Genomic DNA, 25,490 nt, shown 5'->3' with positions numbered 1-25,490 from the left:
CGTCCAACACTAAAGATTCTGGTCAAATTGCTAGTTGCTACAGTCTCTCTATGCGGAGCGCTGAAGTCACGAAGCTGAAAACATCCTTTTCCAATAAGTTTCATTTGCACACGATTAACTGGAACCAAATTGAAAGCCGGACTTTTCAACGAGTCACATCAGAAGAGAGAGAAAACATGCTAGCATCAGCCTGGCTTAGTGTTGAGCTGGATGCTAACTTGTAGGAACACTACAATGATGCTGATTCTTTTTACGTGACCAACGTGAAGTAAACGTGTCCGATGTCATTAAAAGGTACTTAGAGAAACTTTTAGGACAGGAAAGGATCATTTTCCCTCCAAGGTGAACGTTGGGTGACTGCTGTGTAAGTCGAGTCAGACACAGGTTTGCAAATAAATGATAAAGTTGTGGTGATTTTAGGGGAGATTAGCTTAATTAATCCATGTTGGAGATGTAGTGCTTTTTTTTTTTTTACTAACCTTCACAGTGTTTCAAGACAGATTCATGGCACAAATGTAACTCTAATAGAGTATTGGACTAGATATGGGCCCATCCTTCCTTTTAAATGACTGACCGGGGAATCCTTGACGTTATAGAGAACTACTGTTAGCTTCGTCTCTCCATTTTCACTCTGTAGAGAGAGTGGGAGCTTCTCTGTGGACATTTGTGGGTCGCTCACATGTGGGAGCCAGTTTCTTGGGAACTGGGTGATGTGAATGGAAGGTTGTGATCTGTTGCCTGCGAAGTGGAAATGGACGAATGTTCGAACATCAGTCAGGAACGCATCCAGGTTTCTAATCTGTCCAGAATCTGCTTGGGGACTCGGAGCCCGGTGAGGTAGATCAGTCGGGGACAGGACGTTTAGGTAGGAGCGGACCTGTCCTATTATTCTAGGAAGTGTTTGACATAAAGCAGCTGGAACGGAAACCATTTGAAGCAGACCTGCAGGATGTAAAGGCCAGCTCTGCCTCTTTATTTACTTTAAAAAGACCTGCAGGATCTGGACGACAAATCAGGGAGATTTTCACACAGCAGGTCTTGATGCTCAATTCTGATTTTCTTTTTTTTTTTTTTTACTGAAATCCGAGTTATTTTTTCTGCGCGGTCGTTCATGCTACTAATTAAATGCGACCGCAATAAGTTTTCTGTGTGAACAGTGAGCCACGCGCGCAGACATACTGATCTAAATCTGCTCTTGCTTAATTTTGTTTTGTGCACTTATCTTGTTTGTTGAAGCACTTTGCGATTTTTATCTTGGTTTTACTTACTTATGTCACACAGCTGCGCTCTGTTTACAGCAGTAATAATGGCCGCCGTCTATCGATCGATTTGAAAGTTCTTCAGAGTCGGCCGCATCGTCACGAGAACATAACAAGAACACAGCTCTGGATGTGAGGTTGGAACTAAAAGTGGTGGGCTGTGATGTGATGCGCTTCGTTGACACGGACGGCGTTCATAATTTCATAATTATAATTTTCAGCCGTTGTTTACGTCCAGATTTACAGCATCTGCCGTCTTCTGGTGCAGAATTATGGTGTTAAAGTTGAATAAGATGACTGTTCCTACTGCTGACGCTTTGAAAAATATCGGTTATAATTTAGTCCCACATATATGTGGAACAAATCTGATTTATCTTGGGGTGAAAAGATCAGAATTGTGCCGTTCAGACTTCCATGAGAAAGTCGGATATTGTAAAAAAATAAATAAATAAAATAAAGTTGGATTTGAGTCATATTTTTCTGCTTTGTGAACGCAGACATCGACACAGTGGTGCTGCGCGTCAACTCTTCTACTAGTTGCCACTCCAAACAACTTGATAATCGGGGATTCACTTTTCCTAGACTTCCCTGCCTCCACCGATACCTTGGCAATGAGTCAAACCTGAATGTAGAGATGCTGTTGCCCGGTTTTCCACAAAATAAACTGGAAAATGTTAGAAAAACATAATTAAAATGGAATTAATTTCTGCTATTGTTAGTTCTACACACAGTACAACATGTGAGGAGAGTACTTAAAGATGAAAGTACTTGCTGACCCAGAAGGTGATGGGAAATGGAACCACAACTGCAGCTTCAGCACGCCACAGACTTCTACTCACTAATTTCTGATTAGTTACAGATTTGCACAGCACAGTTTGCGGAGAAGCAGCGAAACTGAACATGATGAAAGTTTGGCTTCACAAAGCTCCTTTTGATTATTTCAGATCATTTAAGCGGAAAGGGATGAACCAATCAGCTGATGGGGAATCCAGTTCCTTCCATTTCCTGCTGGGGGCGGCGTAGAGTAACTGTTGAGGCTTCAGGATCCGTCACAAAAAAAAAACAAAAAAAAACACAATCCTGTTTTCACACCTAAAATCCTTTTAGAAAAGCAAATAATACCTGACGCAGTTGATTACAATTAACTTTGGATGTTTTTCCTCAGATCTGGTGTTTTCCCGTGGAAAAGTGCTCGGTAAATGCTATCCACAATAATGGCACAAAGCGGAGACAGGAGGCAGGACCTGAGTGACTATGTGGCGATGTGGGTCGTGGAGGGGACGGAGACGAACTCACGCAGGATGTTTTTGGCCGTCTCCAGGTTGTTCTGGGCGATCATCAGCGCTTTCTGGATGTCCTGCATGGAGTAGCCTTGGGATATCAGACATTCGATCTCACCGTTCAGGGCCTGGTTACCAGCGGTGACGGTGGCAGCAGCGGCAGGCGGCGGAGGGGGAGGGAGAGGAGGAGGCGGCGAGGCTGACGATGGGCCGGGGAGTTCGGGCAGCGGAGCGGAAAGGTCGCGGTTGAAAGGTCGAGGGCAGCGGTCGGAGTTGGCTCTGCGTGGGAGGGGCCGGGGCGGCCGGTCCGACTCGGCAAACGCTTCTGGAAAACCCAGAAAAATCAGTTCAGGAAACAACGACATGGCAATTTACGGAAGCAGAAAGCAGACATTTTCCCACAGATACTTTTCCTGATGGTTTCATCAGGATAACGAGTTAATCAGGTTGGTTTGTGTGCTAAACCTCATTCCAGCCGTTATGGCCTGTTATACAAAACGTTTAAAATTATTATCATGATTTCGTTTGATCTTTCACATCAAAGGTCTTACTCAATTATTAGCAAGTTTATAGAAATAAAACACCGCTTTCTTTAAATGTAATTTTATTGTTAAGTTTGCTTCAGTTCTTTTAAACATTATCATTTGATGTCATGAAATCCATCAAATTGTATTTGTATTAAAACTAATATATTTGATTACTATTGTTAAATTGCAATACTGTTCATAAATTAAAACTACAATGTTGTAATTCATTTTTAAATGAAGTGGTTTTGCCATTATGAGATATTTTACTTGAGTCACTTTAAGCCTTTAATTATTACCAATAATAATTTTTTAATTTATTTTTTTATTTATTTTTACAATAAAAACAAGATTATTGGGCTTTTTATGACGAGTCTACTCTGTGGAGCAGAATCAAGTAGCTTGTGTGTCTGGTAGGTTTTTAAGACATTTGGGAAGCTCAAATCTATTTTTTAGAATCAGTATTTTTTGGAAACAGAAAATCTAACTACACTGGGAAAACATGGATGAAAAACTTCTCAGAAAGCTCAGGATTTTCTCCTGGTCTTAGATTTCTATAATACAGTTATTGTACAAATAATAAATAAATACCAAGTCCAGGAAAACTGCAGAGCATTAAAGTAACTTTCAAAGAAAACTTTATCCATATGAGAACCTGGTCCTGAATGTTTACTTTCCTCCAGCAGAGGGCGCTGCTTGCCGAGGTTTACAGCGGACCGTATACACAAGAAAAAACACTCAGCATGCACACAGTTATATTCTCAAAGTTACTCAGTGACTTTCTGAATGTGTTTGTTGATAACCTGCTGCATTTAAGTGTGAAAATGGAGGAGCTCAGAGTGACTGAAAGGTTGAAAAAAAAAAAAGAAAAATAAGCCAATGCTGTTAAATCATTACTTTTAAAAAAAAAGGATTGGACTTTGCTGAAGATAAAAATGCTGAAAGCCAAATAAACCAAATGCGTTGAACTAATACCAGAGAGTAGTTTTAAAATTAAATTCCTAATTTCTGGGGTTTTTTTCTTACTACTCTAAATAATATAACCGTGTGTTTTCTGAGGTGTGTGACACTGAAACCAGTTCAGAAGCAGTTAAGAACCAGTCCATTTACCAGTCAGACCCTGGGGCTGACTGGACGTACCGGCTTCTACTGAAGCATCCATGCTGAGTGAGCTGAAGGCTGCGGAGGGACAGCTGATTTCAGACAGGATCCGTCGGGTGAGGGCGGGGGGTGCCACAGGGCGGGGTCGGTCGAACTCGTAGATGTCCTCCGCTTCGCTGTCTTCCTTTTTGTCCTGGGAGGCCACAGCTTGAAGCTGGTCGGGTTCTGAAAGACCAAACAGTGCGTTAACGATCAGCTTAAAAGAAAAGGCAGTCTGGAACTAGGAGATGCACAGCTGCATTATTCTAAACAACCTTAAAAACACCAAGTGGACATACACTGTGAACAGTTATCAGGCAAGTTTTTTAAGATTATTCTATTAATTACTAACTCCAGTGCTCTGTTAATCCAAAATAAACCTCAAACATGAATGTTTAAAGGGTACCTAATATGCAAAATTCTCATTTTGCATGTTTGAATCCTTCGATTTGGTTCTACAGTGCTTCTAAAAAACAACCCAAGCTCTTAAAAAAACAACCAAATGCTTTTGGGCGTTGAGTTAATCTTTTCTGGGGTCCGGAAAATTAGTCGTTTCAAAAACTTCCAATTAAGTCACATTTGACAGGCATTGCCCCGTTACCTAGCAACACCAGTGGAGTTCCAATCCGTTTGGCCAGCTGGTTTTACCTCTGTATGCGCTGTACAATGGCTGCTGGAATAGACAAGTTTTTAGTTGTTGACTTACCAGCCTCCTGCACAATCATTCTTGTTGATTGTGCAGGAGGCTCCACTTCTGCTTTTCAAAGATGTACGATTGTACAATTGCGCATCTGTTTGCAGTCATTTTCTGTAAATGAGTGTGAGTGTAAACGTTGATTTGGGGGCGTGGCCAGCAGCAGCTAATTTGGATTTAAATTAGTTTAAATCCAATTTAATTTAGCAATTTAAATTAGGATTTCAATTGATAAAGGCCCTAAAACGCTCACTCTGGGGAGATAGAAAATCTGCCAAAACATGCCAAAATACTCACTTGCCTAATAATAGTACACAGAGTATAAGCACATAGTATTTGTTATATTTAAATAATAACTGTCACAATGAGGAAAGTGTGATTATTAAAGTCATAACATCAGTTCTGAGTTTTGTTATAAAGAGCTCTACTGACGCTGCTGTGCAGATCAGTTACTCTTAATGCACTCCAGCAAAGATGGCTTCCCATAAATATTTATCAAAGCGCTTGTGAAAGTGAACTGAAGCAGGTTACCCAGATCAGAGGCCTGCGTTGTGTCAGAGGAGCCGGCCTGACTCTGGATGTTGAACATGGATTCGTACACTTGAGGGTCATCAGAGTCGTCGTCGCCCCCCTCACTGCCAGAAAAACACATATATGGGAAATAAGAAAAAAACAACAACATAAAAACACGACTTGAGGCAATTTGCCAGGGGATTTAAGTAGAATTATTTCAAATTTATAATTTGTTAAACATAACAAAAAGGGTATTTTTTTTAAACCAGTCCTATAATAAAGACTTTAATTTACCCACTTTGCTTTAAATATTTAGTTTCTCTTATTGGATCCACCAATCTCTGTAAATAGGAAGCAGTCAACTTGTCATTAAACTCTAGGTAAAATTCAACAGTTTTTTTATTTATTTACTTCTTTTTAGCAAAACCCAGTTTAATTCTTATTTTTATATGCTTATTTATGGTAATTGTACTTAGACCCTATAGGTGGATTTTCAGACCGTTGATGTTTTACATGGGAAATAAAATACCATCTGCTGAAACCTGGTGGTGGAACTGAAATAGCATTAACATCAGTTATGTTACTAAGTAGATTAGTAAACTTTACAACACCTCAACCTTATCCTTACACACTTCTGTAATCCTTCACAATGGTCTGATTTTGCTTGTAAATCACATCTACTTGTATTTTTCCACCTCATTTAGGAGCATCTCCAACCAACCATCTTCTCTTCCTGCGATTAGACACGACTTTCAATCCCACAGAGATTGTAAACATGCATGGCTTCCTTATCTTTATTTTTCATATTTAAATGCAGTGTGTCAAGGAAGGAGTCTGGAATTCCCTTATGTGTGCTTAATTCCATGTTTCATTCAAATTTATTTGCACATGTGGAGCTTTCTTAAATGATCTGATGCAAAAACAAATTTTAAAAAAAGCACAAACACACAAAAAGTGTAAAACAGTTGAGCAAGTGCAGCTGAGAAGTGCAGCTTTGTCAATCTAGGCCTCGTTAACGGAGAAATGTCTGTTCTTCTCATGATCAACAGAAACATTCTACACTCCTTCAGACTTTCATCAAAGGGGCAAGCTGTTCTCCAGCTGCATTCATCTTCAAAACCTCTGCATCTTCTTCATCTTCTTTAAATTATTTAAGAAGGGGGTTTACTGGGTTCAGGAGGGTTTAAATGTAGCCGGGGCGGTGGAGCCCCCTGCTGCTCATAATGTGTAGCACATGTCAACTTTTTAATGTATTCAGAAACCAATGAACTCAACCACTGAGTCAGTTTATGCATCTTGTACGTTGATTAATTATGTAGACATATAATAAATGTTAAATGACAAAAAAAAGTCAAATTAAAGGATACAAGTATAAGAAACACTGGTTTTATTTTTACTTTCCCAACCAAAAGAGGTTGGCAAAGTTTCTCTAATATGTGGCCTCCATTATGACTCTGAATGCGTTGACAGAATCATCTACAACCCAGATTAGCTGGATGAAGTTCACCAGCGAGGCAACAACAGGACCAGTTGTGTTAAAAATTCTTGTTTTTCTCACTGACCTCCTGTGTCCTCACAGAAGAAGAGCAGCTGAGATCTAAGTTTGTTCTCTATCAAAACACCGACATGGACAAATTTGTTAATGTAAAAAAAAAAAAAAAAAAAATTGAAACTAAACCCCAAACAACTTATTTTGTTGATAAACTGTTTCTATGCAAATTTTGACATTTTCATGTACATTTGTTTAGATTTGCAACATTTTGCCTAAAACCATCTCTTTTGTTGAACAGTGCAGTTGAATTTTTCCACTGTTTACAGCAGCATAGCTTGGTACAGCCACACGTCACTCTCTCCACATTTGGATATTAAACATCTCACTCAGACACACGCCACCTGGTGGCAAGTCAGGAGTTGCATTAGCGAACGTGGCTGCCAAAAGTCTCCTCTGAGACAGAAAAAAGTCGCAATATTTCTACTTAATTACTTCTTTAATGAAAAGTCGATTAATCACGATTAATTTGAAAAGTCGCTAAATATAGTAACAAAGTCGCTAAATTGGCAACAGTGCTTCTTTCATCCTGACCGCAGCCCCACTCGATCCTCTCCCGCTCATCATCACACGTAGCCACGCCCCTCAGTGTATCTTGGCCCCGCCCACTTTGTTAGAATTTTTCCAATGTTGTCCGGGGGGGAGGCGGGGGGCTGGCTGGCTTTTGTTTTCTCAGGAGGGTTAGTTACACTTCAAATAAATGCATCTTTTATTGTTGTAATGTAATTGTACAGTGAACATCTTTCCTTTGAATGTGTAAATATACTTTACTGTTCTTCTTTTGTTTGCGTTAGTTTTTAATGTATTTTCTTTGAATATAAATCCATCATTTGTTAATTATTTTACTACACTATGCTCAATAAAGTCAAAGTCAACTCAACCTCGTCATCGCTCTGAAGCAGGATTTTCTCCTCTAAATCGACTCAAATAAATAGAATGTCTAAAATTCTCAGAATAATCTGGAGAGACTTTTTACACATCTTGTACCAGAAAAGTTGTCCTGCGACAGACTGGCGACCTGTCCTGGGTGACCCCGCCTCTTGCCCGGAACGTTAGCTGGAGATAGGCACCAGCAGCCCTCTGACCCCACTAGGGATAAGGGTGTTAGAAAATGGATGGATGGATGTACCAGAAGAGCCAACAGATCGGTCACTCTCTATACCTTCTAGTTGCAGAGGGATCTGCTTGGTGATGCAGAGCCCTGAAATGTAACCTGGTTTGACTAACCGGCCCTCTTGTTTACCTGACGTCGTTGTGGTTGTTTGTCTGGGCAGGAGAGGGGGGCACCAAGGAGCCCGCGATGACCCAGGGGGCGCCAGAGACCGGCAAGGAGGTGGGACTCATGTACTCGTTCTCCTCACTGTCTGACGATGGCTTTTCTCCAGCTGAGGCCGCCGATGAAGGCAGAGACCTTCACAAATGGAAACCAAGGATTATCAATGCATTCAGCATTCTCACTACTGTGCCTCATAACTGCTTAAAAATAAAACAGAATGGTGTGGAGAAAAAAACAGCAGATAAAACAGGAAACGTCACCTCACCAGTTTGGCAGTGTTTCAGATATTTAAAACAAAAAACTCATCAACAATCATCTATCGATATGAAACAATTATATTGGGATACATTTTTTCAGGCATAAGTTTTACAGTTTTCTTTAAAAACCTCCCTTCCTCCACTGGGTTTTATATAAATATATCAAATTTAGCAGACAGGAATTCTCACAATAGTTTTGCAAGGAACAGCAATTTTTCTAGTTTTTAATGAGACTTACAAATACATATTTTAAACTACGGTGATGAAACTGCAGTAGAGCTGAACTGCTGTTAAATAATTTCTGTTTCGTCCTTTCTACAGTTTTCCAAGAATATTTTATTAAAGTCCAGCTCTAAATATGACCTCCAGGGGGAGCCAAAGTGCAGAAAAAAAACTCGTTCAAATCCTGGTTTTGTGTTCACGTCATGAGCAGAGCTGCATACCTGGTGGTCAGGCAGTAGATGGCGTTGGTGGCTGCCTGGGGCCTGGTGCCCTCCCCGTTGGTGCCGCTGCTCTGGGGCAGGGAGGCCTTGGTGGCGGGCCGAGGAACCATGTAGTTGGCCGCCCAGGAGGGCTGGTCAGGGGTGGAGGGGAGCGGTCTCCTCTGCAGCCTGGGGTCCTGGACGGGGACCGAGGGTCGCTCTGGAGGGGGCGGAGGGGGAAGCTCCCTCACAGCAGGGGGGGGAGGTAGAGGCTTGTCTCTGTGAGTGACCGCAACCTGGGATGTAAACACAAGACGATGCTGGAGTTATAAACACGCAGGAGACGTGGAGAATCAGGAATGTAAACGGGTTCAGTCCATTTACAAATACAACAATATAAACAACATTTCTGTTATTTCACACCAGACTATCACTATATTCATGGTTCTGATCCTTACAAGAGCATCATATTAAAGAAAGGAATCACTAAAACTTTCACTTATTTCTGTAAATTAATTCAGAAAGTTAAATAGTTTTATTGCGGAGGGATATATTTCAAGTCTTATACTGCAAGATAACTTACATCATTATGAATAGCAAATAAAAACCCAAAATTATGCTAGTCTAAAAGTTTGGTTTTACAAACTCAACTATGAGGCTTTTAAAGAATGCTATGAATTAAATTTAAAACCTTTATCACGAGAGAAATGTATAAAAGAGAATTGCATATTTTATATTGTATTAGTTCCAAGAGTTTTTGCACAAAATGCATGTAACATCATATGAATCGCCAACACACGTGAGAGCCAGAAGCGAAGATGAACGTTGTGCAATAAATTTACACTTTCTGAGGAAAGTGTACATTTTTACGCAAAAAAGCTAGCAAGGTAGCTAGCAACGGTATCTTAGCAGCTAAGTAGCTACAACCGGCTCAGGTCACAGAACAGAATGAGCACAACACTCAAATGCTTGCTTGAAAATATTTAAATGTTTGTGATGACTTTTTTAAATTACTATGATTACCTTATTTAAGATCAACTTGCATTTCTTTTATGAATTTAAAACATGCTCATGCAATGCTCATGCATTGTAGATACATGAACATTTTTTAAGGACGTGCAGACACCGTATGGATACAAGTAAAAAGGGATTTTCTGTAATGAAATGTTACAATTAATGCTGCTGTCCAGCAGAGTTACTCACATAAAACATTGTTGCTAAAGGTCTCTGTTCACAGACAGATATATACAAAAAGACTAATAGAAAGTTGAGAGGAAGGAAAGATGAGCTGGAGTGGTTTCAAGCCTTTGAAGCCACTGCTGGACCAAATATTAACATCTGAAATATCTCACTGGTGTCCTCTTTTGTAAAAAAAAAAAAAAAAAGTGTTTATTTTTTCTCCATTTAGTAGATATACTCTGTGATTAGTTATTGAATTGATTTAGGACATTTTTCCAGTAAAGGACGCTTCACTTCTTCACTCTTTGATCAAAGATGTGCAACATAGTTTTTTCTCAGAATCTTTGAAGGGAAAAATAAAAAGAACTTTCCTTTCATGTTCAGACTTTTGCACGTTTGTGGGGAGATTTATTTGGGATGTGTAGTCAAATTCTGCGGATAAATTTCATGAATAACAACAGTCCCTCTTGTGTTTCTTACTTCCTGGTAGAGCTTCAGCCACAGGACAGCAGTACAAAAGCCAGCTTCACCAAACATTTTACTTTGTGCTGTGTTTACATAGCTCTGACTGAGCTGTCAGTAGGAACCATCCATAGGCCGACCAGTCAACCGGGGTTCTGCATGAAAACGCACCTTGGCTGTGGCGCCCTGACTCAGCGCGGACCTCTGCTGCAGCAAGTCCAGCCGTGGAGGCACCGGAGGCAGCTGAGACACCGGAGACGCCGGACGTTCCACCTTTAAATTCACAGAGACGGTTTTAGAGATCCACCATAACAGCAGAGAGAACCTGAGCTGCAGGCCATACCTTACTACTGCAGGCCAGCCTGCTCATGACCAGATGCTGGTCCTCCAGACGGTCGTCCTCTTCCTCATCGTTTGCTGCTGCTTCGGCTCGGCTGGAGCTCTGGAAGCCGGCGAAGGAAGCCCCGCTGGCCTTGGGGTGGAAGGGGTCCACCACGATGGGCTCCGTGCCTTTGATCTCGCAGCGGCAGAATGGGCAGCCTTGACCCTCTGACTCCTGCAAAGGTTCTCAATTAAACCCAAACACACAATAAAGCTGCTAATGCTCTAAATAAGATGGATTACTTTGATTCTTCACAAAAAATCTAGAAGATAAAGAAAAAAATCTCCCTTTATTTAATTAAAATATTCACAGAGGGCTAAAAAATACAGAGGAACATTCAGAAAACAACAAGATAATTGGTATGGTATGTAAATATAGCACATTATTTATTCCAAAAGGAAAAAGGAAAAACAGTAGGTGCAATTTGTCGTTCAGGTTAAACCTTCAGTCAGTTTTAGGCCTTAGTGGTGCATCTAAACAGTTCAATATGTAAAAAAACTTAGTCCTTTCTGCTTGACCTATCAATACAGTGTAGGGCTGACCTGTTTATTTTTGGACTAACTGATTAATAACTGATTAACAAAAGTTGCTTAAGTTTAGAGAATTAACCAGATGAAGGTAAGCACCAACTGGTCCTGTGTGTGAACTGTAATTCGTCAAAATAAGAAATGGTTTTCAGATTATTATTTTTTTCAAAAACAGAAAATATTTAGTTGCCTTCTTCAGCATTTACTGTTATAAAATGTAGGGAAAACCATTTATTTCACCATTGTGGATATCTGATAATTTGCAGAAAACAGCACCCGCTACCTTAATCTAATAAAACATAAAGTGATCTTTACTGCTTTATGGTAATCAACTGGAAGGAAAAACAACCTGAATCCGACACAACTGGACATTGATTCCTACCAGGAGGAAAACTAACAATCAGATTATCAGTGCATACCGATGTAGTCAAAGTTTACACAGTAGGGTCGACGTCCTCACCTGCCAGGCGGTCAAACAGGAAGTGCACATCAGGTGTCTGCAGGGCTCAATCTTCACATCTTTGTCGTTTTCGGCGCAAATCTTGCAGAGCTGGAAGGTGGAGCCCATCTCACAGTACAGCTCGTACTGCTCCTGCAAGGACCATGACCAGAAAATCACCAGTAAAATGTCCTGTTCAACACTCACAAGGCTTCTGTGTGATGACCATAAAGCTAATAGCTTTATCTCTGCAGGATGACGAATGCCTGAATGTACTTTAGTAGTGAGAAACAAACCAAACCTGAGTAACTTTGATGTGGTCCTGAGGCGAAGGCTCACACAGCCCCGTCAGGTCTGGGTTCTGCGCACGGCCGTCTGGGAAAAGATAGCTAGAAAACCACAACCGCAAGCGTCAACACCAACAGAATCACACAGGTGCAATTCTAATTCCACATCCAACGAATCTCACTCAGGAACATTTTCCTTACTTCTGTTAAAAATTAAATACTGGATGACATCCCTGCTGTCATCCAGTATTATGTTTTCCAGTCACATAGTGCCATTTTAGAGCACAGTCAAGTTACTACTTTACCTTCAGTTTCAAAAATTTGACTTTGTAATTTAAAACTTTGAAATCGGGCCCCTGTCTCTAAAAATACCCTTCAGAAAGTCACACAATTTTTTTCTCTACTTCACATAAAATTGAAACAAAACACATTAAAGTTGGTGGCATGGTCTTAAATAGTTATAAGAATGAACACTTTGTCAAGTTTTAAGAATTCAGACAGTCGTTCGGGCCCTTAAAGTCAGTGCAGACGCACATCCTCTTATTGTGGCATCTGAGGAGGAAGCGGTACGCCATGCTTACGAATTGTGAAAGACGAACGAAACCAAAAATGACAGGATTGAGAGAGTTTAGAGACATTACTGCTGCACAAAGACAGATCTGCATCACAGGGAGATATTTACTTCATTAAGTGAGACACTTCAGGGTAAAAAAAACGTACTAAGAAGGGAGGCTTCTGATGCATCGTTGTGCAGAAGCATATTCTTCTTTCTGGCTACTAACTGATGGACTGAGGGTTGCAGCAGTCAGTAATGGCTCAGAGTGAAGCCACAGCCAATAGAAAAAATATCAATTATTAATCTGTTGTAAAAGGTTAACATTTACGCTTCCATGTGAAAATGGCTGCAAACAGATGCTCAAATATGTGCTTGCTGATTTGTTACATTCAGAAGGGTTTTTATATATATATATATATATATATATATATATATATATATATATATATATATATATATATATATATATATATATATACACAGTACAGACCAAAAGTTTGGACACACCTTCTAAATCAATGGGTTTTCTTTATTTTCATGACTATTTATAAGGCAAGAAATCCCACTTATTAACCTGACAGGGCAGGTTGACCTATGAAGTGAAAACCATTTCAGGTGACGACCTCTTGAAGTTCATCAAGAAAATGCAGAGTGTGTGCAAAGCAGTAATCACAGCAAAAGGTTGCTACTTTGAAGAAACTAGAATATAAGGGGTATTTTCAGTTGTTTTACACTTTTTTGTTTAGTGCATATTTCCACATGTGTTATTCATAGTTTTGATGCCTTCAGTGTGAATCTACAATGTCAATAGTCATGAAAATAAAGGAAACTCATTGAATTAAAAGGTGTGTCCAAACTTTTGGTCTGTACTGTAGATATATATTTATATTCAGAAGGTTTTTGAAATGGCTCATTTTCCAGACACCAAGAAACATAAATTTATTGCCAGCAAAACGGGTTTGGCTATTCCAGTTTCTCAGAAGAGACGACCACGGCTACAAAAATGCACCATAATAAAAACATATTTAATGTTAATATTTTTAATGTTTTTAGAAGTAGTATAAACTCCAATGGTAATACAAAAACGTGCAATAAGTAAATTTTACACATTAAAAAAAATATCTCTGGAGGATTTGACATAATGTTAAAATGTGACTCACAATCCCTCTCTGTATCCATCGATGAGGGCTTGGAAAAGCGGTTTATTGTGGGGAATGGTCTGCAGGATGTTCCCGTCGGCTGTAACGTAGCCAATCGCCCACTGTCCCAGCCGAGTGCAGCTCAGCCGGAAGATGTAGCTGAGAGAAAAGACAAATATCTCAACCCAGAAGCTTCAGCCGACACCCATCAGCCCTGAGGTTACATAAGTCTCACCTGCCAGGTTTGTGGATGAATCTCTGCAGTCGAGCCTTGACTTCGTCGTACGTCAGGAAGGCCATGTAGCCGGGATGTGTGACTGCGAGGCTGTTCCAGTTTCTCAGAAGAGACGACCACGGCTACAAAAATGCACCACAATAAAAACATATCAATGACTGAATGCTACTTTCCACTAATTTACAGTTCAGACATGCTCAGAAAGCCCCACCTGAAAGAGTCGGGTGAAGATGTCGAACTCAAAAACAGAGATGTAGTCGTTGCAGGTGAGGTCGATGGTGGACTTCAGCGCCATGGCTTCCAAACCAGAACTGATGGGGTGAAATTCATGCAGAGCCTGGCGGAACATCCTCCAGGGTACGATGGTTCTGAAACAGAAATACAATAACAGAGGGGAAATAAACCGAGATGCAAAGTTAAGGCTTTCTGAATCAGAATCAGAATTGTGTGAACATGCTATGAATCTGACTTTGGTTTCAATTGTTCATAGCGCACATACATTAGATATAAATGTAGAAACCTTAGAGGAAATAAAAGATAAAACAACCTGCACAGTCACATTTTACATAGAGGAAAAAAAATAGAAAAGGCAGGTTGTGACATGTTCATGAGAAGTAACAGACTGAGGGAGGAAACAGTCTCTTTGGCGGCTGTTGTTGGCAAACAGGTTGTGTCCAGGATGTGTGGAGTCTGCAGATATGTTAGCTGCCCTTTTTGTGACCCCTGACCCTAATGTTCACCATGAGTTAATGACAGAGGGATAAAAGGAAATGACAGATGGATAGATTAAAGGATGAAAGATAGAAAAGATAGAAAAGTAAGAAAGAAAGGAATTATTATCAAAGGAAGGATAGAAGGACCAAACAAAGGATGGAAAGATCGATGAAGCTCAAAGGAAAGAAGGAAGGATCAAAGGAAAGAAGGAAGAATCAAAGGAGGGATCAACGAAAAAAGGAAGGATCAAAGGAGATATCAAAGGAAGGGAGGAAGTATCAAAGGAGTTAATAAAAAAAAGAAGGACGGACCAAAGGATGGATCAAAGGCAGGAAGGAAGAATCAAAGGACGGATCAAGGAAGGAAGGAGGAATCAAAGAAAGGATGAACCTAAACTTATGGAAGTCCATTTTCTTTTTTCAACTCTCAACCAGACGTGGAAAACCGTCCTCAGAGTCCAGCAGGCTGTCAGAACCCGACTCCAACACTGGAATGACTTCAGAGCTAAAACAACAATAATGACTCTTCCCTGTTCTCTATTAACAACAGAAACTCACTTGTCTCCGAATGACCTTCTCCAAAATTCAGCGGCGTCAGCTTTGGTAATCCGGAAGTTGTCCCCTTGAAACAGGCCGTTGGGAAAGATGGCCTTCAGCTCAGCCAGCATGTGACTGAAGATCAGAGACAGCTTGGTCAGGTTCCTCCTGAGGGAGTAGCAACAGCAAAAGAGACGGGTTAGCTGAAGCTAGCTGCAGCTGAGCCACAAACTTCCCACCAGAGTACATCCACCATGACTGACTGACTCTGAGAACGATTAAATTAGAAAGATTCAGCAACAGAAAATAGCTTTTAGTGAATAAATGTTTCTAAATTAGGATGACTGTAATTAATTAATGATTTCACTGAGTGATAAGTGGACTTCAGGAATAAATAACAAAAGTTCTTCTGTGGTTCAGTTAACAGGACTGACGCATTTACAGAGAATCGAGGAAGTAAACGCTCGATAAAATCAGCGTGTCAGAGGAAGGATGAACTTTTGCTGCTAGTGCTTTTCTCAGAAATACAGGAAGTTGGTGTGATTGTGACACTTCAGTTGGTCCGTTATCTGACTTTTAAGCAGCTGTACATCACGGTGCTTTTTTCAAGGTTGAACAACTTTACAACGTTAATGAACAAAAACTTTACAGCAGGCCTGATTTAGCAGGAGGAGATTTGAGAAGTTACTGTTAGAAAGAGCAGTTCAAGTCAAAAACAACTTTCTGAGAGAGAACTGAATTATATTTTAAGCATCGGTTAATTGATAACGAAAACAGAAAATTCTGTGTCAGAAAATTACAATATTGCATCAGAGCCATTTTAAAGGAGGTTTTCTAATACAGAAATGGTATCTTACTGAACGTTACGTTCATGTACCCTGCAGTATCTGGTTAAGGTTCCTTTTGCATGAATTACTGCATTAATGCAGCGTGGAATGGAGCAGACCAGCCCGCGGTTCTGATGTCTCTCATCTTCCTTTTGACAACTATGAATATATTCTCTATGTGGGTCAGGTTAGGTCAGTCTGTTGGCCAGTCAGTCACAGAGTTACCATGGTGACTAAAGCAGGAAGTAGCTGGATTTCCACTGACCATATAATTGTGCAACTTGGAATTATAAAAATAAATTTGTCCAACGGAGACAGGCCCATTTGTGTTAGGATCAGGTTGTTTTTTTGGCTGTATTGAAATTTGTGTACTTAGCAAAACTGCACTAGAAACACTTTTTTTGAATTACACAAGCAAAGTTGAATAGCAACATTTGTCTCCTGTGGGAGACAAATAAATGATCTTAACTTACTAGTTACATTTGAATGATTTATCATTTTCTATTTTTTTTCCAAAAACTGGATGATAAAAGTTTTCAGTCTCATGCTTTGGTCTTAATTTTCCCTTTATTTAAAGGACAACTTTGTTTACAGAGAATTCATAATTTATTTTATCTGTCATTTTCTACTGATTATTTAATATTCAAAATGTCTTCCATTTCCAGTGTTACAAGTTCATTATAATTTAAAGCTTATTGATCTTCGACTATAATGCCATTACCACTATATTACTTCAAAATGTTCTCAAACAACAATATAATCGTTTATTGCAATAACTTATATGGAAATTTACCGTCCAGCAAAATTAGTTATGACAGGGTAATTTTTACTATGCTGTATTTTTTACTTTTATTTGAGTAATTTTATTATCTTTACTCTTGAGTAAAATTTCTGGATGCTCACTATGAATAAACTTCACTGAATGGTGAACAAGCATGTTTTAACCAAAAGAATCACCAAGCAGTTTTGTTAAAGCTTTGTAAGTTTTATATTTAAAGAAACTGATTTGGAAAATGTTTTTCTTTTGCTTAATTTTTTTTTATTCATATGAATTATTTTGGTTGGTCCGTAAAATGGCATAAATTTACACATAACTTTATATTTTGGTCCATCTCAAGATTGTAATTTTTAAATATTAAATGAGAATATTTGTGTTTGCCTCTGTCACCACCATGTTTTTTAATGACTTATTGTGTGAACAAACTTATTCATGTGTGATTTTAATCGTATTTCTTATTTAATGGAAACACTGCAATTGTGTTTTTTCAACATTGGCCGAATATAGACAAAGTTTTGCATACATTTGCAGTGGAAAGGCAGCGACTGGTACCTTTGGCAGTGAGGGTCGGTACCAAGTCCAGAAGTAAAATGAAACCAGCGTCTAAAGCTTGTCAACAGGAGGAAGCAGGAAGGTCTCTAAACTTTCTCTTTAGAGTCTAGACTCCAGAAAACTCAGGTAATCATAACCAGCAGATGACATGGCAACCCAGATCATCTGGACTTTAAGCAGAATAGATTCTGTATCTCTCCACTCTGCCTTCAGACCCTGAGAAATCCTAAATTTGCATTTCGTTTGCCAATTTCTACCCCGGGTAAGATTCCTCTGACTCGTCTCCGCTCCAGGACTGGCTTCACACCAGAAATGTGACACTTTCAGACTGTGTGGTGACTCCAGCTGCAAGCCGCTGAGTCTCCACTAAACTCCCGAAAGGTCTCTGCTTCACAATCCTTTTCATTCTACCACATTTTTTCTTTCCACTAAACTTTGCATAAAGTTCTCTGTGAACAGCCAACTTCTTTAGCAATGACGTTTTTGAGGAAGCTGACGATGTATATTAATCTGGACGATAAATCTTTCCAGTAATTATTTCGATAAACCATAATATTTTTGTTTTGAGACCATTTTCAAGCAAAATCTTGTCAATGGCATAATAATATAAAAACCAAAAAATGACACTCAAAACTGGGACTTGAAGATATTTTAAATATCCAAAATAAAATATGACAACCAAAAGCAAGAAATAAAACAGAAATAAAAACAACTCAAACCAAAACCATAAAGTGAGTTATGACGTCTCTGTGAACAACACTGTACTTCAAATAAGAATTATGTAATAATCATAATGGAGAATATCTAGCTCATTTTAATTTATTATATGATTAATTGATTATTGCAATAGACTTGCCATTTATTAATTAAGTATTAATTAAGCCAAAACTGCAGAAAATAAATCAATATTTAAAAAACTCCCAAAAGTAGCATATTTTTAACTTCACTTGTTTGAGGTCTACTAAAGGAATGCTGAAGCATTGCATTTTAAGAAATAAAATGTTTATTTTCATACTTAAAAAGAAACTGAATGATTTTTTGCATCTTTTAATGTATTTCCTATATTGTATAAAGAAAGCTCAAGTAGTTCAATGAAAAATCTGTAGAATGTGCCATTTTTAAATCTGATTAATCAATTAAATCGACTGCTAATGTAACAGTTAGCTGCAGCCTTACTGTAGAGAAAAAACCTGAAAGGTGAAGCTCAGATTATACGACGGGTCAGAAAACAGCAGCAGAGCCAGATTAGGAATGATCCTGCCATCACAATCTTAAAGGCTCATTTTATCTCCTGGATGCCAGGGTGGAAGGATGATTAGCTCTGAACCATCTGTCGCTCAGCCAAACGTTGCTCAGCCTCACAGCGCTACGTGTGTCAGCCCACCTGGCCTGGGAGTTCTCCTCGTACATCCGCTCCTTGGCCTCCTTGAACAGGCTCATGGTCTGCTTCGTCTTGTTTGTGAGGTTATCGATGACCACCCGGAAATACTCGTTCTCCCCGAGGATCTCCATCTTGCCCTCGTACCTGGACAGGATGGTGCGCAGGTGCTGGTAGGTGTCCGGCAGCAGGTCCAGGATGTAGGGTGGGCTGTTCTTCAGCGCCACCTTGGGGTTCTGGCACAAACGCACCACCTGCACAGGAAACACAGAGGAGAGGTGACTTAAAGAGACAGTATTGTGTGTTTTCCAGGCACATAGTGCCATCGTATCGCATAATCAAGTAACTATGTTAACTTCAGTTGTAAAAACAATTCTATATGGCTAAAATGAAATTTGACTTTGTCATTGAATGCCTTAAAAGTGGGCCTCTGTCTCTTTAAAAACTCCTGCTCTTTCTGAAACACCGCCTTCAGGAAGTCTTCACAACATGGCTCCTCTATGTTGGAGGAGGCATGTTAAGGGGGCAATACATTTATAACAATATATGTTGCGATAAACACATGATCAATATCACATCTGATAGAATTTTCAATAATTTCACTGAAGTCTGATTCAGAACTGCGTTGCATTCATGGTATGTTTTAGCTGCTCAACCTTTCGCAGCCAAGCTAGGTTGGTGGCATCAACTCACTCACTCTTTGGTCTCCTAGCAACAACTTGTTCAGTAAGTTGCGCAACAACAGGTTCAGGTTTCACCGCCATGTTCCATAACTGCTTAAAAATAATAAACAACAGTGTGAAGTGAAAGGATAAAGTGAGTCCAACAGCTTGAGACAAAACTGTGGATAAAACAGGAAGTTTGGATGCATCTTAGATATTTACGATGCTTCCAAACTCATCAATAATGATCTATATCAACTGATATGAAACACTTATATTGCGATATGTTTTTCAGCCATATTGCCCAGCATCAATCACATAAATATTTTAATCGCTGGTTTTACTTCTTAGTAGGCACAAGGGGAAATTTAGAGGGCTAATATATAATAAGTAGATAATCCAAGATACTTTGAGATGCTGGAATTGATCATTTGTTAAGCTAACTAAGTGAAAATGTTAGAAGATTTCATAACTTGGCCTACAAATCAAACCGGATGTGATCTCTGCTCAGATTATTTTATGCAATAATCTTGATAAAACTTGTTTGCGACTTTTCACGGTAGAATTGATCAGAATCGGCTTCAATTAGCGTTGAGTCAAAAAATGAAAACTAACATTTCTTTAAACGTTAATCATCAACAAACAGCGTTTTCTGGGCATATTTGCCGTCTGTATGAGGATGCACATGAAAACATCCCTTTAAACCATTCAGACTTTCAACACAAAAGAGACACAATCAAAACTGTCAGATGACTGATTACCCCATGATAATAACTCAGAAATAGTCCAAATAGTTTGGATGTATTTTTTTTATTTCTTTCCTTCTTTCGGAAAGATTCTGTTTATATCATAGGTTTGTGGTGCACTTCTATCCTAAAGAAAAGATATAAAACTTCATATTTTTTATAACAAGATATAAAAACCTTACAAAACTTTATATAATAGCAGAAAGTACGATGACCAGCCTAAGAAAGGCTTTACAGTATTCAATTACGCCGCATGGAACAGATCAGTACATTATTGTGAGGTAACAAAATCTTTTGAGAGGTAACGCAAAAGTATTGCAAGGGAACACAAAAGAAAAACAATATTCCCCATTTCCCCTAGAGGGCTTCAAATCATCAGGATGTACTTGGCTGTTATTGTTTTGGGGTTTTTTGGTTCAGCAGTGGCAACTCTGATATTAAAATTTGTTTAATGGTTTGAAGCGTTAAGGTGTGATGAATCAATCCAAAATAAAAGTAAGAGGACACACTTTTTCCAGCTTCGTATCATCTTCCAACCAAGTCTGCAGACTTTATTAAAGAGGCGTTACACATCTGACCACTATGTAACCCAGAAACAAAAGGATTTAAAACTTCAAACAGGACAAAAGGGATATCAGCACATATCCTGATATGTGTAACCGATGCAGCACAGCACACACATTTCACCGTCTCCCTGCCTTATCTCCTCTTACTCCGGCCCTGCTGCAGTAATATCTTCTCAAGTCTCGTCTTGTCGTCTCTCTCTGCTTTCTTCTCTTATCTCCATCTCAGCCCAAAGCTGACGGCGAGAGATAAAACCAGAAAGACGGCGATAAATGGGACCAAAGTAAACCTTCCCCTGGCCACAGATGCAACACACAGACGACACCTCTTTCTCATCCAACACTGGAAAAAAGGGGGCTGCTCTCCTAATGCGACCTACTTCACGTCATCCCAATTTGGAAATACATCAGGGACACCATTGTAGTCCTAATTTGGAGGGGCTCAGTTTTCTCATACAGTTTAGATCAATGCGTCCTAAACTTTGCAGCACAGAAAATAACAGCAACCGATCCAGATTATGAGTGGTTGCAGTAAACAAGTGCTGCTAAAACCACTTTATGTCAAAGCAAACTGTCTCAACAACCATTATGATGCTTATTTATTCATGTTTTTATAAGTTTTAACAGTAATGAGAAAAGCATGAGCTTTTTTAGCTACGAGAGCAATATCAGTATAGATAACTAAAACGGATTAAATAACTGAAATTAAGAAAACATTAACTATATTGGAACTCTATTGTGAGTTTATAAAGCTATCTAAAACATAAGGGCATTATAGGTATAATATCCTTTGTTTTCATTTGTATGAATGTAGCTTTTCGAACTGATGTGAAATTGATTTTTCTTTCCCCCCACACAAGCAGTTTACGTCAGCTGTCGGCAAACTACGGCAATCCATACTCCTGGTGGCGCTTAGGCTAGTCCGCAAACTGGTGACAGCAAAAGTTTGGATAAAACACCAGAATCTCAACAACAACTGATTACATTTTTTGAAAATAGTATCTTCTGTTGAATATTCATTACCGAATCAACGTATAAATAATCACAGTATTACACTTTGAGCTTTTTGAATTCTGTACCTAAAAATGAACCAAAGTGTGAAAAAAACTAAAACCACTATCATAACTGATACGAAAACTAAACAATATTTAACTAATTATAACTAACAAAATCTAGTAGTCTCACTGTACAATCTAATTAAAACTAACCGAATTAGACAAACAAAAAGTCACGAAGAAATAAAACTAAAACTATTGTAACCCTGGAGGAGAGGTGTCACATTTTCCCAAATGATCAACTCAAAAAGACTTGTGGGCCAAAAGATATTTTAAAGACATAAATAAAATCACAAAAACAATGTTGTGATTTATTTTACCTGATAAAAAACAACAATAAAAACTAAGCATGCAATATTTTATAAAGCAAATAATTTGGTCGGATTTAAATATTGCATTCCTACAAAACTTACAAAAAGGTTTTGCACTATGGCCTTATTGGAAAAAATTGCTGCATCCAAAGTGCACAAAGGAGTGTTACCACAGATCCTTCACTTACTCTAAATAGTCTTATTTTTTTTTGTACAATACACTTTTTAAATGATCATACACACTCGCAGTTTTCTTTAACTAAGATTAGTCTACTTTTGATAACTGCATGGCATTTTAGGTTGTAATTTTGCAATTACTGTACAGTATTTAATTCTTTATTTAGCTTTTTAAATATATATTTTAATACTTTTATCTTTGTGTGAATCTCCACGGTGGGTCAATAAAAGAATATTTTTATTTCTTTTCAGTTTGAAAGGTCTTCTGGGATCAAATGGAGAAACAAATAACAGAAAAAAAACTCCATCTAATCTCACCAATAAAAACAGGATTAGGGCCACTCTTTTTGAAAATGCTTGCTGAATTTAGCAAAGTTTAATAAACTTATTAGGAACTTATTATTGTACTCAGGTTCGTTTTTGAGTAAGTTACTGGAAAGTGTGGTTATTAAATTACTTTGTGTTGTATGTAATATTTTCCATTGTAACATAGGTTTTCCAGTAATTAAAACAAAATAACATTTTTCTAGCATTCTAACTGTTCCACATCCATTCATGTTACAACATCAAGCTCCTACGCATTTTATCCAAATTTTATGTGACATACCAAGAGAAAGTAGAGCTTGATTTTAAAATGGGAGAAAAACTATTCAACATTTCTGACAATTAAAAATAAGAAAAATGTGGTGTGAATTTATTTTCAGTCTCCTAAATCATATTTTGTAGAAGCAACTTTGGCTGGAGCTTTAGAACATCTGAAGACAGATCAGTGATTCTCAGTTGAATATAGGTTTGGACTTTGACTAGACCATTGTAATGCATTAATATGCTTTTATCCAAACCAGACCAGTGCATCTCTGGCTGTAGGCTTGGATTTCTTCCAGGACTGTCTCACATTTATCCGCATCATCAACCCGCACTTATGTCCCTGTTGAAATAAAAAAAAACAACACACATCTCCACAGCACGATGCTGCCAGCACAGTGCTTGTTGGTACCAATAATCCAACGTTTTACGATTTACAGCATGTTCATGTTCACTCCAAACAGTTCTTCAACATCTTAAAATTGCTGGCACTTTTACTGAGATCCTGAAATATTTTGTATAAGTTCAATCTTCCACATGGCTTTTTGGCTATTTTTCCTCTAATGTTCTCCAAAGAACCTCAAAAGTGTTAAATTCCACTCTGGTGGATTTTAATTTTCTAATTTGTAATTTCAAGATGCATTCCTTTACGCTTAATTTAGAGGGATCTGATTAAAGAGAAGTAGATGAATACACTACTTTGTGTTGGTTTATTATAATTCTCAAAAAAATATATGAAGGCTGTTGGTTCTAACGTGACAAAGTCCAGGGATGTAAATATGTTTTCATATGAGGTGGGATATCCAGAAAACCCGTTTGATTTATTACCTAAATGTTAACGATAAATGTGTAAGTGTTGGCTATAACCCTGATGTGATCATAAATCTAGAAGAAGGAAGTGAGAAGTAAACACTTTACGATGCACAAGAACTGATAACAGCTTAAAGTCACAAAAAACAACAAGCTTTTATGTCAATATCAGAGCGTTTCTGAACCCAGAGACAGTTTGTACCTTATCCATGAGCTTCCAGCATTTCTCCACCATTTTCTTATCGACCACAGCGGGCTGGTGAGGCTGCAGAGGCTGCTGGTGGGGCTGAAAGGCGTCCTTCATCAGCCCGATGAGTCCGGCGCCCCTCCTCGGATTTCCGGCCATGAATTCGCTCGATGACCGGGGGTGTTAGCCCCGCGACAGGGGTTCACAACCTGGGAGGGTGGTGGTGGTGGTGATGAGGAGGGTGGTGGTCTCCCTGACACGTTTCCCAATAAAGCAGCCGCTGTACTACCGCCCTGTCCGCTCTGAACAGTGGGGACGGTTTGTCATGCAGAGGCTGTCCGGGAGCAGAACAAAAAGCCTGTTGTAGCTACAACTCAGCGGACCCAAAGCAGCGAGCTAACGGCTACGGCAGCCTAACGAGACGTCTCCACTCGGGGTCCGAACCGCAGCCATAACCGCCGTGTTGCTGTTTGTGCCGACCGAACGCGAGCCGACTCCTCCTGGCGACGGCGAGTGAAACCTCCCTGAGAGACGAACCCGGCTTGTAGCAGAGCTGGGTGTTAAAAACCGCACGGAGCCACCAGCGAACAGCCTGAGCGAGAGCTAAAGTAAACACGGATGTCCGGCCCGACTTTCAAAATAAGAGCCCGGTAAGCAAGCGCGGGGTTATTTCTATTATTTACAAACTAAGGCTCTATTTACAGGGTGCATTAAACGTTAATATAAATATTTAAATATGAATATTAAAAATTTTATTAGATAAAAAGTAATAAAAATGTTTGCTAAATATTTCTGATCAACAGGCTGCTACATAGATGGATGAATGGAAAGCAACTTTCTACCAGAGAACATCTGTCTGGCCTTTTTAAACTGTTAGACAGATGACAAGGTCCTAAACAGAAAACAAACTTTGAAGGATTATCTGTGGGCTGCATAAGAGTGAGCATTTAAATGTATTAGAAATAACACATCCCTGTGGAACACTTGTATTTAACAATCGGTGTTGTTACTGCAGGTCTGCTAAAACCTTGATCCGGGCAAGAAGCCTTCTGTTTACTTTGAAACTCTCTGAAGATTGAACATCCAATTTATAAAAAAAATATTTAAATATTTTGTTGACTTGTCGGTCATCTTTTCATTATATTAATTTGATTAAAAAGCAATTTAATATACATATTTTATATTTAAATTCCTTGTATGAAAAAGTTAAAATACTGAAATTACAAATACAATTTTTTATATTTCATTGTGTTATATATCACAATTTATTATGGTATATAGTAAATTTTAAGTAAAATTGATGCTCTTTTATTCTACGTAACACATTTATTAATAAAAATATTAAAAATATTTTATCACTTTATAAATGAGTAGGTACTTATAAAAATGACAAAATATTTCATATTACATAATACAAGATCAACATTTACAAATAAGGTTTGATACTCATCTGATAAATGTTAATTTATTCTGGTAGATAAGAATCTAA

General features: G+C 38.7%; 1 protein-coding gene across 1 annotated transcript; it reads right to left on the bottom strand.

Moving 5' to 3' along the window:
* Positions 1 to 1,016: 1,016 nt before the first annotated feature.
* Positions 1,017 to 24,599, bottom strand: LOC102233950 (E3 ubiquitin-protein ligase CBL-like). Its single transcript, XM_014472846.2, has 15 exons — positions 24,017 to 24,599; positions 18,912 to 19,159; positions 15,392 to 15,538; positions 14,332 to 14,488; positions 14,121 to 14,242; positions 13,907 to 14,044; positions 12,205 to 12,292; positions 11,925 to 12,056; positions 10,899 to 11,111; positions 10,727 to 10,828; positions 8,936 to 9,210; positions 8,203 to 8,370; positions 5,429 to 5,532; positions 4,204 to 4,389; positions 1,017 to 2,864 (listed from the first exon to the last, which is right to left on the bottom strand). The coding sequence occupies exons 1-15, from the start codon at positions 24,158 to 24,160 to the stop codon at positions 2,512 to 2,514; spliced, it is 2,577 nt and encodes an 858-aa protein (XP_014328332.1). The 5' UTR covers positions 24,161 to 24,599; the 3' UTR covers positions 1,017 to 2,511.
* Positions 24,600 to 25,490: the final 891 nt, after the last annotated feature.

The sequence above is a fragment of the Xiphophorus maculatus genome, chromosome 11 (genome assembly GCF_002775205.1).
Source record: "Xiphophorus maculatus strain JP 163 A chromosome 11, X_maculatus-5.0-male, whole genome shotgun sequence".
Classification (NCBI taxonomy): Eukaryota; Metazoa; Chordata; class Actinopteri; order Cyprinodontiformes; family Poeciliidae; genus Xiphophorus; species Xiphophorus maculatus.
The sequence above is the reverse complement of the archived record's forward strand: the minus strand, read 5'-3'. Positions and strand labels throughout refer to the sequence as shown.